This window comes from Muntiacus reevesi, chromosome 5 (genome assembly GCF_963930625.1).
Source record: "Muntiacus reevesi chromosome 5, mMunRee1.1, whole genome shotgun sequence".
NCBI lineage: Eukaryota > Metazoa > Chordata > Mammalia > Artiodactyla > Cervidae > Muntiacus > Muntiacus reevesi.
Genome location: NC_089253.1, coordinates 26,785,318 through 26,799,302, shown reverse-complemented (window position 1 = coordinate 26,799,302; position 13,985 = coordinate 26,785,318). Strand labels below are relative to the sequence as shown.

Genomic DNA, 13,985 nt, shown 5'->3' with positions numbered 1-13,985 from the left:
GGCACAGGTGATGCAGTTTCTCAGTAAATTCCCTTTCCATGGATGGAACATTCATTCTTCTAGATTTATAAGTTTTATTTTGTGACATGGTGAGTTAACTTAACCTCTCTTAGACTGTGGTCCCTTCCCCCCCCCACCGCCTTTTTTTTTTTTTTTTTTTGATGTAGAGATAATCTTCTTGGTTCCTACCTTGTAAAATCTTATCTGCATTGCAGGTGAGTACTAGGCTTTTGGGATGACTCCCTCTAAATTTACTGGTGAGGGGAAGGCCAAGTGAATGAAGAAATTGTGAGAAGAGGCAATAAAATTTCTGTTCTCATTCAAAGTTCTTTTTCATGATCCTTTGGTTTTTTCCAATAATTATCTTTGCATATGCAGTTCCCTTCACTCCATAGGCTTACTTTTAATGCTTTTAGCTACTTAGTTAAAAAAGGGTTTATAAGGGAAAGTTCCTGAAACTAATTTCCATGATAATGATAAGGAAGTTCCATGAGTGCAGGATAGGCTATCATAGTCATTCCAGCACATACACTGTCTTGTATAGGAGATGTTATACAAAACCCTGTTTTTCCTCTTTGTGACCCTTTTCTCCTGTGCTCTCAGATTCCTTTAGAGAAGAATGGCTCTGGGGAATGGTTCTTTCATGACTCAGTTTATTTTGATGGGATTGACAGACCAACCAGATCTCCAGCTCCTGCTCTTCTTCCTCTTTCTAGTAATGTATGTGGTCACTGTGATGGGAAATTTGGGCTTGATCATCCTTATTGGGCTGAGTTCACACCTACACACGCCCATGTACTTTTTCCTCTTTAGCTTGTCCTTCGTAGATCTCTGTTATTCTTCTGTGTTTACACCCAAAATGCTGATTAATATCATATCAAAGAAGAAGATTATTTCTTACATGGGGTGCATGACCCAGCTTTACTTTTTCAGTTTTTTTGGTATTTCTGAATGCTATGTGCTGACATCAATGGCCTATGACCGCTATGTGGCCATCTGTAACCCACTCTTGTATAATGCTGCCATGTCCCCTAAAGTGTGTTCCAGCCTTATGCTTGGTTCATACTTGATGGCAGTTTTGGATGCCACGACCCTTATTACATGCATGTTGAGACTGACCTTCTGTGATGCAAACACCATCAACCATTATTTGTGTGATATCCACCCTCTGCTCCAGCTCTCATGCACAAGTACCCACATCATTGAACTGGAAGTGTTCATTGTGGGAGGCATCAACATCATTGTGCCCAGTCTCACCATCTTTGTTTCTTACGGTCTCATCCTCACCAACATCTTCCACATCAAGTCCACAGAGGGCAGGTCCAAAGCCTTTAGCACCTGCAGTTCCCACATCATTGCTGTTTCTCTGTTCTTTGGATCAAGTGCATTTATGTATCTCAGACCATCTTCTGTGTCTGTGGATGATGGGAAAATATCCTCTGTCTTTTACACCAATGTGGTTCCCATGATGAATCCCTTAATTTACAGCTTGAGGAACAAAGATGTTAAGCTTGCTCTGAGAAAAACTTTGAGGATGAGAAAGTTTTGATCAGAAATGATGTTTGTGCATATAGTTACAGGACAAGGAGATTCAGTGTGATTACTTGCTTTTAGTTTCAGCCTTATTCGTATAAATATTTTCTTTTAGTATGATTAAGAAAATATGAGAGTTTTCTCCATACTGTATTTCCAGTTTTTTAGTCTGGGATTTCTTTTTCCCTATTTGCATACTATCTTTTTTCACATTTTTAAACTGTTTTTTGATAACTTTAAATGATATATGTAGTATCGCTGTTATTTTTTATTGTCATTTCCAACTTAAAAAAAAAAGTTTTTAAAAGAAAATGGTCTCCAAGTGATCAAATTTGAGATACCTGTGATATACTAAGAGATCTGTGATCAAAGTGAACTAGATAGCACTGGTGCTGCTGCTGCTAAGTCGCTTCAGTCGTGTCCGACCCTGTGCGACCCCATAGACGGCAGCCCACCAGGCTCCGGTCCCTGGGATTCTCCAGGTAAGAACACTGGAGTGGGTTGCCATTTCCTTCAATGCATGAAAGTGGAAAGGGAAAGTGAAGTCGCTCAGTCGTGGCTGACTTTTAGCGACCCCATGGACTGCAGCCCACCAGGCTTCTCCGTCCATGGGATTCTCCAGGCAAGAGCACTGGAGTGGGTGCCATTGCCCTCTCCGCTGGATAGCACTATTGTAACGTTATTCTATTGAGTTGTGCTTATTCTCCACTTGCTGTCAGAAGCATGAATTAGATACTGTTTCACTCCTGTCTTTCCATTTTCTGACTGGGAAGACTATGTCTCCTTTAAATGCCAGAGATTGAAGTTTCCATAAAGGCTTAGATTATGATTCAGTTTGCATCTCTAAATATTTGCATCTAGCTTTTAGCAAGTGTTTTCCTTTTACTATTTACAGTGAAACTATTACATGTCAGATCATATAAATATATTTATTTCATAAATGGTAAAATGAACTTCAGAATGGTTAATGATTTAAATTCACAGCTCCATAAAAAAAATCTAGACTTAACTGTTAGCCTTCTAATTTCAAGTCTATGACTTTTGTACTTATATTCACTTTACTCTATTATATTTGTTTCATTAAGACCATACTATGAGAAAATATTTTTAATTTGAAAACTGACTGTTATTTTTTCAAGGGGGATATATGAATTTCCTTCATACTATGTGTTGCTTTTGATGTTTTTTAGTTTAGGCAAAGTGTTTCACGGTTTTCTTTGGGTGGGAAAGGAATGCTTTTTGGACTAGTATATTGTTGAGATGATTGCTTCAAATAGGGAGTTACTAATTCTGAAAAATTAAAAGAACTGAATTTGGGATGTTTGAAAATGTTTCTTTTTTATTTTTAATTAAAAGGACAGGATATGGGTGAGAAAGGAATCCAGAATCATGTCATTAGGAGATACTTCAGCAAGGCACAGCCAACAAATAAGAGGTTGTTTGTGGAAAGTGGTCATGAGATTTAGGAAACAAATTTTATTCTGAAATTTTGTTCATCTACACAGAACTGTATGTGTATTTCATGGTCCATAAATCTTTGATAAAGTTGTAATGTGCATGACTGTAAAGTACTAGTGGATTGGGAAATGATGGTGAAAATGCTATGGTCATATTTGCTATGGTCACATTTGGAACAGGGAGAAAGAGGGAAGCTGGAGGTGATAAAATAACTACGGGCATTTGAAACTCAAGTTAGGAAGAAGAAATTTAGAGAGTAAATTGATGGATAATGAAAGATCCTACCTATGACATCGATCTCCTTTTTATAGAAATATTGTGATGCTCAATGGTGTTTCATTGGATAGGACACAAATTTAAGGTATTTGATTTTTTTCAGTTAAACCAACAGAGCTGGAGAACCTGGGAACAACTAAATCATTTTTGCTCTTGTGGACCTTCATATCTATTAATATTTCCTTGTGTGTGCTTAGTCGCTCAGTCATGTCTGACTCTTTGCAACTTCATGAACTGTAGCCCACCAGACTCCTCTCTCCATGGGATTCTCCAGGCAAGAATACTGGAGTGGGTTGTGATTCCCTTCTCCAGAGGATCTTCCTGAACCAGGGATCAAACCTGCATTGTAGGTGGATTCTTTACTGTCTCAGCCACCAGGGAAGCCCCTAGTACTTCCATACAGATTTTAAATTACTAAACCTCAAAGTGCAGCTGACAGTATAATGACATCTTGAAGGAAATATTTTGTGAATACACAAATTTTTGCACTGTCTTTACTGGAAAAGATGTTGCTTTTTTATTTTTTTTTTAAAGGCAAAAGTGCTACCTTAAAAATCCTCAATGTGATGTGGCAAGGGATAATTTAAATATTTTCTCCATGGATGTCAGGCATGCAAATGTCCAGGAGAAGCTTCCATAGAGCTTATGAAACCCAAATTGGGAAAGTAGGACCTTTCCCCCTCCAATATCCAGTGTCTGTACTCTAATTTCTAATTGTTGTTTCTGAATCAGATGTGCAGACATAGGGGGAACAGCCACTGTTGGTGCACCTCTCCACCGTGGCTACAAGCTGCTCCTAATCCAGCTGAAGTGACTTCCAGGGAATTTAAAGGCCAGCACACTTTTGCCCTGTCATCATTATTTTCTCTTTTTGGTCTTTCATGAGCCAGACATTAAAGATAGGACTTTTAAAAAGCAAGAAGCCTATATAGAGATAATGAGAAAGTTCTTGTGCCTGTGCTTGGAATGATACATGCTCAAAAAGACCATAAAATAATTTAAATTTTCTCCTGAGCCTGATCCTCTGCACGGAGATTGCTTATAACAATCTAAACTACAAAAATGAGGAGGGCGTTCTATGTGGCAGGTTGACAGGATGCTAAGCTCACCTCTCCTTAGGAACACATCACATTACCACTACATATAGAGAAACTCTTGCTGAAATCCACCTGGACAAGAGCAGAACAGCTGTTTTATAACCAAGGTTGTAAAGAATGATTTGTATGGAGTCTGCCAGGAAGGGGAGAGAAGCGATAAGGTTGGGACCTATACTTCTCACCTGGAACAGAGAAGAGGAAGGGGATATCACAAGCTTCGAAATACTCCTGGAGGAGCAAGGATTTGGAGCCAGAGTTTAGGCACACCAGCCCTGGGGTTTAAAAACAGGAAACAAACCCCCTTTCTGGCTCGAAAACCAGTGGAGATTTACCTGAGTACTGCAAGTAACTGAGACTCTGCTCTTGAAGAACATGTGCTAGACCTGCTCACTCCCAACCACAGCATGGAGGCAGCAGATTGAAAACTGTCTGGGACTCTGGCCAGCTGGCAAGGACCACCCCAGCATCCCCTCTTCCCCAGCTCTAACTGAGCTCCTGCCCCAGCCTCTCATGTTCCTGTGGTTGCTGCCCACTAAAAGGGAGGATACCATAGCTAACAAGTGTGCACACTTGGAGGGATGGGAGGTGACTTGGACTGAACCAGCAACTGAGCCATTGTCAACTCATATATCTCTGCAGGTACTCTAGGAGGAGGGATGTTAGGTCCAGGGAAGAGAACACTGTCAGCAGAGTGCACATTCCTGTCCATATTGGGAGGGGACAGGGTCAGCTCTGTGCTGTGGCACCAACCCCTCCACCAAGACTCAGTCACTACCAAGGCAAACACACTGGGGGAAAAGTGGGGAAAAAGTCACTATCAAGTCAGTACCCAAGGCATGCACACTGGGGAAAAAGTTGGGGAAAAGTCATTAACAAGTCACTACCCAGGGCGAGCACACTGGGGAAAATGTGGGGAAAGGTCACTAACAAGTCACTAACCACACTGGGGAAAAAGGTTGCTAACCAAGGCATGCACACTGGGGAAAAACCAGCACAGAAACATAGCTCCAAGCTCTCAGGCCTTGGTCCTGTCCCAGAATACTGACTGCCATCAAATGCAGAAGAAACCCAGTTTCTCAAGACTCTTGCACCACCTCCTTAGGCTACAGCTCTGGGCCTGATAGGGAAGTGACAGCCATTGAGAACTGGAGACAGCCATTGAGAACTGGAGAAGCCATTGAGAACTGGAGAAGCCCTTGCTCACCCCGGCTCTTGTCCCACCAACTCCATCCTAAATCCCATCAGTGCAGTGACTGCCATCACACTCCAGGAGAAGACACAGTCCATGCTCACTTCAGATCCAGTTCTCCCAGGAAAACCATTGGACGTTCACAGACTGCATAGGGACATTCCCACACAAGAAACCACCTTCAAGCCTGGGATAGGTAATTGCTTTACCTAGTGTCATAGAGATAGAGAAAATTAAGTAAAATGAGATGTTAGAAGAATTTGTTTCAAACAAAAGAACAACAGAAAAAAACTTCAATAAATCTCTAACAGAAAGGAGACAAATAGTTTACCTGATAGAGTTTAAGCAATCGTAATGAGATATCTAACTAAAGTGCAGAAAGGAATAGATGAACACCATGAAAATTTTAACAAGAAACTGTAAAATATTTAAAAATCTTGACTGAAGTATATAATAACTGATGTGGAAAATACACTGGAGGAGAATTAACAGCAGATTAGTGATAAAGGATAATGCCTAAGTCGACATGAAAGAGAGAATAATGGAAATAGCCCAGTTAAAACAGCAAAAAAAATGCAAATAAAATTTAAAAATATGAATAGTTTAAGGGAGCTCTGTGACAGTATCAAGTTTACTAACATTTGTATTCTAGTGAACCCAGCAGCAGAAGAAAGCAAGAAAGTGGTTAAAAAAAAAAAGGTATTTAGTGAAATTATGGCTAAACACTTATTGAACCTGAAGAAGGATATCTAGGTTTGGGAAGTACAGAGAGTCTCAAATAAGATGAACCCGAAGAGAACCAAACCAATCCATATCATATTTAAAATGGCAAAATTTAGGATCACAGTAGAATATTAAAGGTCACAATAGAAAAATAAGGAATTTCATGTGAGGAAATCTACATAAATATATGCTGATTATTCTGAAGAAACTTTGAAGGCCAGAGAGAGTAACATAATATATTTAAAGTGCTGAAAGTAAAAAGCTATAGCCTAAGATACTCTCCCAAGCCAAGCTATTGTTCAGAATTGAAGAAGAAATAAAAAGCATCTCCAATAAGCAAAACCTAGAGGCATTCATCAGTACTAAACCAACCATATAAGAAATGTTAAAATGTCTTCTTTATTGAAAAAGAAAATATTAAAAGAATATTAGGAAATATAGGAAGAGAAAATTCCACTGGTAAAGGCAAATATATGGTAAAGGCTGTTGATCAACCACTTAAATAAGCTAGTAGAATGGTTAAAAATGAAAAATGTGAGATTATGCCAAGAAATCAAAGCAACCTAAGTGGCCATGAAGAACTGAGTTTATGAAAAAGATGTGGTATATGTGCACAATGGAATGCTGTGCTGTGCTTCTTTGCTCAGTCGTGTTCGACTCTTTGCGACCCATGGACTGTAGCCTGCCAGGCTCCTCTGTCCATGGGGATTCTCCTGGCAAAAATACTAGAGTGGGTTGCCATGCCCTCCGCCAGGGGATCTTCCCAACCCAGGGATCAAACCCAGGTCTGCCACACTGCAGGTGGATTCTTTACCATCTGAGCTACCAGGGGAGCCCAAGAATACCGGAGTGGGTAGACTATCCCTTCTCCAGGGAATCTTCCCAACCCAGAAATCGAACCGGGGTCTCCTGCGTTACAGGCAGATTCTTTACCAGCTGCTGCTAAGTCGCTTCAGTCGTGTCCGACTCTTAGCGACCCCATGGTCTGCAGCCTACCAGGCTCCTCTGTCCATGGGATTTTCCAGGCAAGAGTACTGGAGTGGGGTGCCATTGCCTTCTCCGCTTTAGCTGAACTACAGAGAAATGTAAGTCAAAATTATAATGAGCTTATCACCTCACACCTGTTAGAATGGCTATCATGGATAATAACACAAATCACAAAATTTGGCAAGGATGTGGAGAAAAGAAAACCTTAATACAATTCTGGGACTGCAAACAGGTGCAACCACTATGGAAAAAATTACAGAGGTTCTTCAAAAAACTAAAAATAAAACTTCTATATGATCCAACAATTGGTATATATTTGAAGAAAACAAAAATAATAATATGAAAAAATATATGAAACCAGTGTTCATAGCAGCATAATTTTTAATAGCATAGATGTGGCAGTCATTTAAGTATCCATCAACAGATGAATTATACATAGATACATATATACATTTAATGGCTGAGTTTTATATATTTGTGTGTGTATATATATATATATATATATATATATATGTCATGAAAAAGAATGAAATTCTGCTGTTTGTAATTATGTAGTTGACCATAGACAATAGTGCAAAAATCAATGCTATATGTTATCAGTTATATGTGAAATATAAAAAGAAAGAAAAATGAATATTACAGAAGAGAAACATTTTCACAGATATAGAGACCAAACTAGTGGTTACCAGTGAGGAAAGGGAAGGGGTGAAGGGAAATATAGGAGTAGGGGATTAAAAGATACAGAACAGTATGCATAAAATAAATCAACAAGGATATATTATATAGATGGAGAATATAGTCAATATTTTCATAAAGATTTAAATGAAGTATAATCTATAAACATATTGAATCACTATATCATACACCTGAAACTAAAATGATATTGTAAATCAACTATACTTGAAGAAAAAGCTCTTTCTTTGACTTCTGTTAACTTGATTGTAGTGTGCCTTGCGGTGGATTTCTTTGGAATCATCTTATTTGGGATGTTTTTGTTTCCTAGTTCTGAATGTCCAGTTGTTTGCACAGACTTGAGAATTTTTTCAGTCAGCTTTTCTTTGAGAAATCTTTTAGATTAGCACTTGCGTTTTCTCCTTTGGTGATCAATGGAGTGCCTATGTGGTCCATGTGATATTAGTACTTTCCACAAATCTTAGACTTTGGTGCAACTTTTCATTCTTTTTTCTTTTTGCTCCACTTACTAAATTATTTCAGATATCCTTTTTTCAATCTCTATAATTCTTTCTTATATTTGTTTAGTCTGCTATTTTGACATAGTGAATTTTTCAGTTCAATTACTGTGTTTTAGTTTCATGATTTCTGTTTGGTACTCTTCAAAGAATAAAACTGCCACTTTGTTCATTGTGTTGTTCTTCAACTAGCTTGAGCATCTTTATGATAGTTAAAGAAATTCTCTGTCAGGTAAATCATGTATCTCCATTTCAGTAGGGCCACTTTAGGATCACTTTCTTGGAAAGGGTCTTTTTTTCAGTGTACTTGCTCTTTTCTTCATTTTTCCTTGTCTTTCTGCACTCAGGTCTGCATGTAGACAAAACAGCAAACTATTTTAATTCTCATGAACTAGCCGCAAGGAGAGATAAGAAAGCCTTCCTCAGCAATCAATGCAAAGAAATGGAGGAAAACAATAGAATGGGAAAGACCAGAGATCTCTTCAAGAAAACTAGAGATACCAAGGGAACATTTCATGCAAAGATGGGCTCAATAAAGGACAGAAATGGAATGGGTCTAACAGAAGCAGAAGATATTAAGAAGAGGTGGCAAAATACACAGAAGAACTGTACAGAAAAGATCTTCACAACCCAGATAATCACGATGGAGTGATCACTCACCTAGAGCGAGACATCCTGGAACGTGAAGTCAAGTGGGTCTTAGGAAGCATACTACGAAAAAAGCTAGTGGAGGTGATGGAATTCCAGTTGAGCTATTTCAAATCCTTAAAGATGATGCTATGAAAGTGCTGCACTCAATATGTCAGCAAATTTGGAAAACTCAGCAGTGGCCACAGGACTGGAAAAGATCAGTTTTCATTCCAGTCCCAAAGAAAGGCAATGCCAAAGAATGCTCAAACTACCACACAATTGCACTCATCTCACATGCTAGTAAAGTAATGCTCAAAATTCTCCAAACCAGACTTCAGCAATACATGAACTGTGAACTTCCAGATGTTCAAGCTGGTTTTAGAAAAGGCAGAGGAACCAGAGATCAAATTGCCAACACCCACTGGATCATCAGAAAAGCAACTGTGTTCCAGAAAAACATCTATTTCTGCTTTCAGCCTTTGGCTATGTGGATCACAATAAACTGTGGAAAATTCTGAAAGAAATAGGCACACCAGACCGCCTGACTTGCCTCTTGAGAAACCTGTATGCAGGTCAAGAAGCAACAGTTAGAACTGGACAAGGAACAACAGGCTGGTTCCAAATAGGAAGAAGAGCACATCAAGGCTATATATTATAACCCTGCTTATTTAACTTATATGCAGAATACATCATGAGAAATGCTGGGCTGGAAGAGGCCCAAGCTGGAATCAAGATTGCTGGGAGAAATATCAGTAACATCAGATATGCAGATGATACCACCCTTAAGGCAGAAAGTGAAGAAGAACTAGAGAGCCTCTTGATGAAAGTGAAAGAGGAGAGTGAAAAAGTTGGCTTAAAGCTCAACATTCAGATCATGGCATCTGATCCCATTACTTCATGGCAAATAGATGGGTAAACAGTGGAAACAGTGGGTGACAACTTTTGGGGGTCCAAAATCACTGCAGATGGTGATTGCAGCCATGAAATTAAAAGACGCTTACTCCTTGGAAGGAAAGTTATGACCAACCTAGACAGCATATTAAAAGGCAGAGACATTACTTTGTCAACAAAGGTCCATCTAGTCAAGGCTATGGTTTTTTTAGTGATCATGTATGGGTGTGAGAGTTGGACTCTAAAGAAAGCTGAGAACTGAAGAATTGATGCTTTTGAACTGTTGTGTTGGAGAAGACTCTTGAGAGTCCCTTGGACTGCAAGGAGATCCAACCAGTCCATCCTAAAGGAGATCAGTCCTGGGTGTTCTTTGGAAGGACTGATGTTGAAGCTGAAACTCCAATACTTTGGTCACCTGATGCGAAGAGCTGATTCATTTGAAAAGACCCTGATGCTGGGAAAGATTGAGGGCAGGAGGAGAAGGGGATGACAGAGGATGAGGTGGTTGGATGGCATCACTGACTCAATGGACATGAGTTTGGGTAAACTATGGGAGTTGGTGATGGACAAGGAGGCCTGCTGTGCTACGGTTCATGGGGTCACAGAGTCATACATGACTGAATGACTGAACTGAACTGGACTGAGCCTTGTAAAGGAGTTGACCCTCTCAATAAACTTGTCTAGAGAAAGCAGACCTCTCAATCTCTTGATAATATAACCCAGTTCTTTGTTTTTAGTAGCTCCAGGCCTCTGGAGAATGTCAGGATCCCATAGTCCCTTAACACAGGAGATTAGTCAATTCCTTGGGCAGCTCGCAGATCATTTGGGACTTTGGTTGAACAGTGTACCTTTTACTTTACCAAAGAGAAGTTGAAGGAAAACTATTTTCTACTACTAGCTGTGTTAAGCCAATGTGGCTATAGTGAATTTTAGCTCAAACTGCTGTCTTTCTTCTCTCTCACCTCAGGCAGCTAAACTATGCCATATCCCATATCCCTTCAGCTTTCTCACAGAGACTATACAGAGGCCAATGTTCTGGATGGCAAGGACCACCCCAGCATCCCCTCTACCCAGCCCTAACTGAGCTCCTGCCCCAATCTCTCATGCTCCTGTGGTTGCTGCCCACTAAAGGGGAGGATGGATTCCATTGCTAACAAGCGTGTGCAGCCTTGGAGGGGTGGGACGTGACTTGGACACTGAGGCTGCAACTGAGCCACTGTCAGCTCATATGTCTCTGCAGGCACTCCAGGAGTGAAGTTAGGTCCAGGGGAGAGAACACTGTCACCAGTGTGCACATTCCTGTCCATGTTGGGAGGGGGAAGGTTCAGTTCTATTCTGTGGCACCAACCCCTCACTACTACTCAGCCACTAACTGAGGTGATGTTGTTGATATTTAGTTGTTAAGTCATGTCTGACTCTTTTGTGACCCCATGGACTGTAGCCCACAAGGCTCCTCTGTTCATGGGATTTCCCAGGCAAGAATACTGGAGCGGGTTTCCATTTCCTGCTTCAGAGGACCTTCCTGACCCAGGAGTCAAACCTGGGTCTCCTGCCCTTGGTAGACACTTCTTGCTTTTCTTTTCTTTTTTTTTTTAACCACTGAACCACCAAGGAAGCCTTTAGCACACTACGGAAAAAGCAAAACCAGCCCAGAAATGCAACCCCACGCTCTCATACCTTGATCATGGCCTGGAATAATTCAGAAACTGCCATCACATACAGGAAAAACCCACTTTCTCAAGGCTCTTGTTCCAGCTCCTCCGCCCACATGCCTATCCCCTGATAAGGTGGTGAAAACCATTGAGAACTGGGAAGCCCTTGCTCACACATGGCTCTGGCCCTGGTCCCACCAACTCCAGCCCTACATCCTACCAATGCAGTAGCTGCCATCACACCTCAGGGGAAGATACAGTACATGCTTACTTCAGATCCAATTCTCCCACCAAAGCCATTGAACATACATAGACTTCATAGGGACACTCCCATACAAGAAACCATTTTCAAGACTGGAATATGTAATTGCTTTATCTAATGTCTACAAGGAGATCCTACCAATCCATCCTAAAGGAGATCAGTCCTGGGTGTTCATTGGAAGGACTGATGCTGAAGCTGAAATTCCAATACTTTGGCCACCTCATATGAAGAGTTGACTCATTGGAAGAGACCCTGATGCTGGGAGGGATTGAGGGCAGGAGGAGAAGGGGACAACAGAGGATGAGATGGCTGGATGGCATCACCGACTCGATGAACATGAGTTTGAGTAAACTCCGGGAGTTGGTGATGGACAGGGAGGCCTGGCATGCTGCGATTCATGGGGTTGCAAAGGTCGGACATGACTGAGTGACTGAACTGAACTGAATTGAACTGAATGCCAGAGAGACAGAAAAAGTTAAGAAAAATCAGAAGTTATAAAAATTTGTTTCAGACCAAAGAATGAGAACAAGTAAAATCCTTATTAAAACCCTAATGAAAAGTAGATAACTAATTTACCTGATAAAGAATTTAAAGCAAAAGTAGTAAGAATGCTAATGAAACCAGGGGAAATAATAGATGAACACCATGAGTATTTTAACAAGGAACTAGAAAAAACAGTTATAGATCAACTGTACAATAACTGTAGTGAAAAATACATTAGCAGGAATTAGCAGCATTTTAGTGATAAAGAAGAATGCTTAAGTGATATGGATGACAGAATAATGGAAATAACACAATGAGAATAGCAAAAAAGAACAACAGATTTAAAAAATATGAGTAGTCTAATGGACCTCTGTGTCAACATCAGGCTTATTAACATTCATGTTCTAGTGGAAGCAGCAGGAAAAAAGAGAAAATGTGAAATATGTATTTAATGAAAATTTCGCTAAACATTTGAAGTAAATAGCTATCAAGGTTTGGGAATTACGGAGAGTCTCAAACAAGATGAACCCAATGTGAAATACACTACGGCATATCATAATTAAAATGGCAAAAGTTAAAGATCAAAATAGAATTTTAAAGGCAGCAAGAGGAAAACAAAGAATCTCATTTGTGGTAACCCACATGAATCTATTATAAGTTGATTTTTCTGAAGGGCTTCTGCAGGACAGAAGGAAGTAGCACAATATTTAAAGTGCTGAAGGGAAAAGCAAAACCAAAAACAAACCAAAAAACCCTGCAGCCTAGGATACTCTTCCAAGCCAAGTCTATCATTCAGAATTGAAGTAAAAATAAAGAGCATCTCCAACAGCAAGCACTAAAAGGGTTGACCAATACTAAACCAACTATAGAAGAAATGTTAAAAAGTCTTCTTTATTGAAAAAGACTACAAGAAGAATAAGAAATTAGAGGAAGGGAAATTTCTATTGGTAAAGGCAAGTATATAGTAAAGGCTGTGGATCAACCACTTTAAGCTAATATAGTGGTTAAAAGTGAAAATAATGCCAAGATATGGAAGAAACCTAAATGTCCATGAAGGACCAAATGGATGAAGATGTGGTAAATACACACAATGGAATACTGCTCAGCGGTTAAAAAGAATGAAGTTTTGCCATTAGCAATAAATGAATGGAGGTTATTATACTAAATGAAATAAGTCACTGAGAAAGACAAACACTACATAGTATCATTTATATTTTAATCTACAAAATACAGCAAACTAGTAAATATAAAAATGAATCAGACTCACATATATAGCAAACGAACTAATGGTTACCAATGAGGAATTAGAAGATGGAGGAGCAAGAAGAGGGTAGGGGACTAAGAGATATAGCTAGTATGTATAAAGTAAATAAGGCATAAGAATATCCTGTACCCACAGGGACTATAACCAATGTTGTATAATAAATATAAAAGAAATATAACTTTAAAATTTGAATCACTCTGTTGTACACCTGAAATTTATATAATATATACACATACATTTAATGGCTCAATAATATATATATTATATTCGTCATGAAAAGAATGAAATCTTGCCATTTGCAGTCATGTATCTGGTCCTAGAGAATAGTATATTCAGGGAACTAACACAAA

General features: G+C 39.5%; 1 protein-coding gene across 1 annotated transcript; it reads left to right on the top strand.

Annotated features, from left to right (window-relative positions):
• The first annotated feature begins 619 nt into the window (after positions 1–619).
• LOC136168785 (olfactory receptor 8B3-like) lies at positions 620–1,549 on the top strand. Its single transcript, XM_065936487.1, has one exon. It carries the CDS (start codon positions 620–622, stop codon positions 1,547–1,549), a length of 930 nt encoding a protein of 309 aa, XP_065792559.1.
• Positions 1,550–13,985: the final 12,436 nt, after the last annotated feature.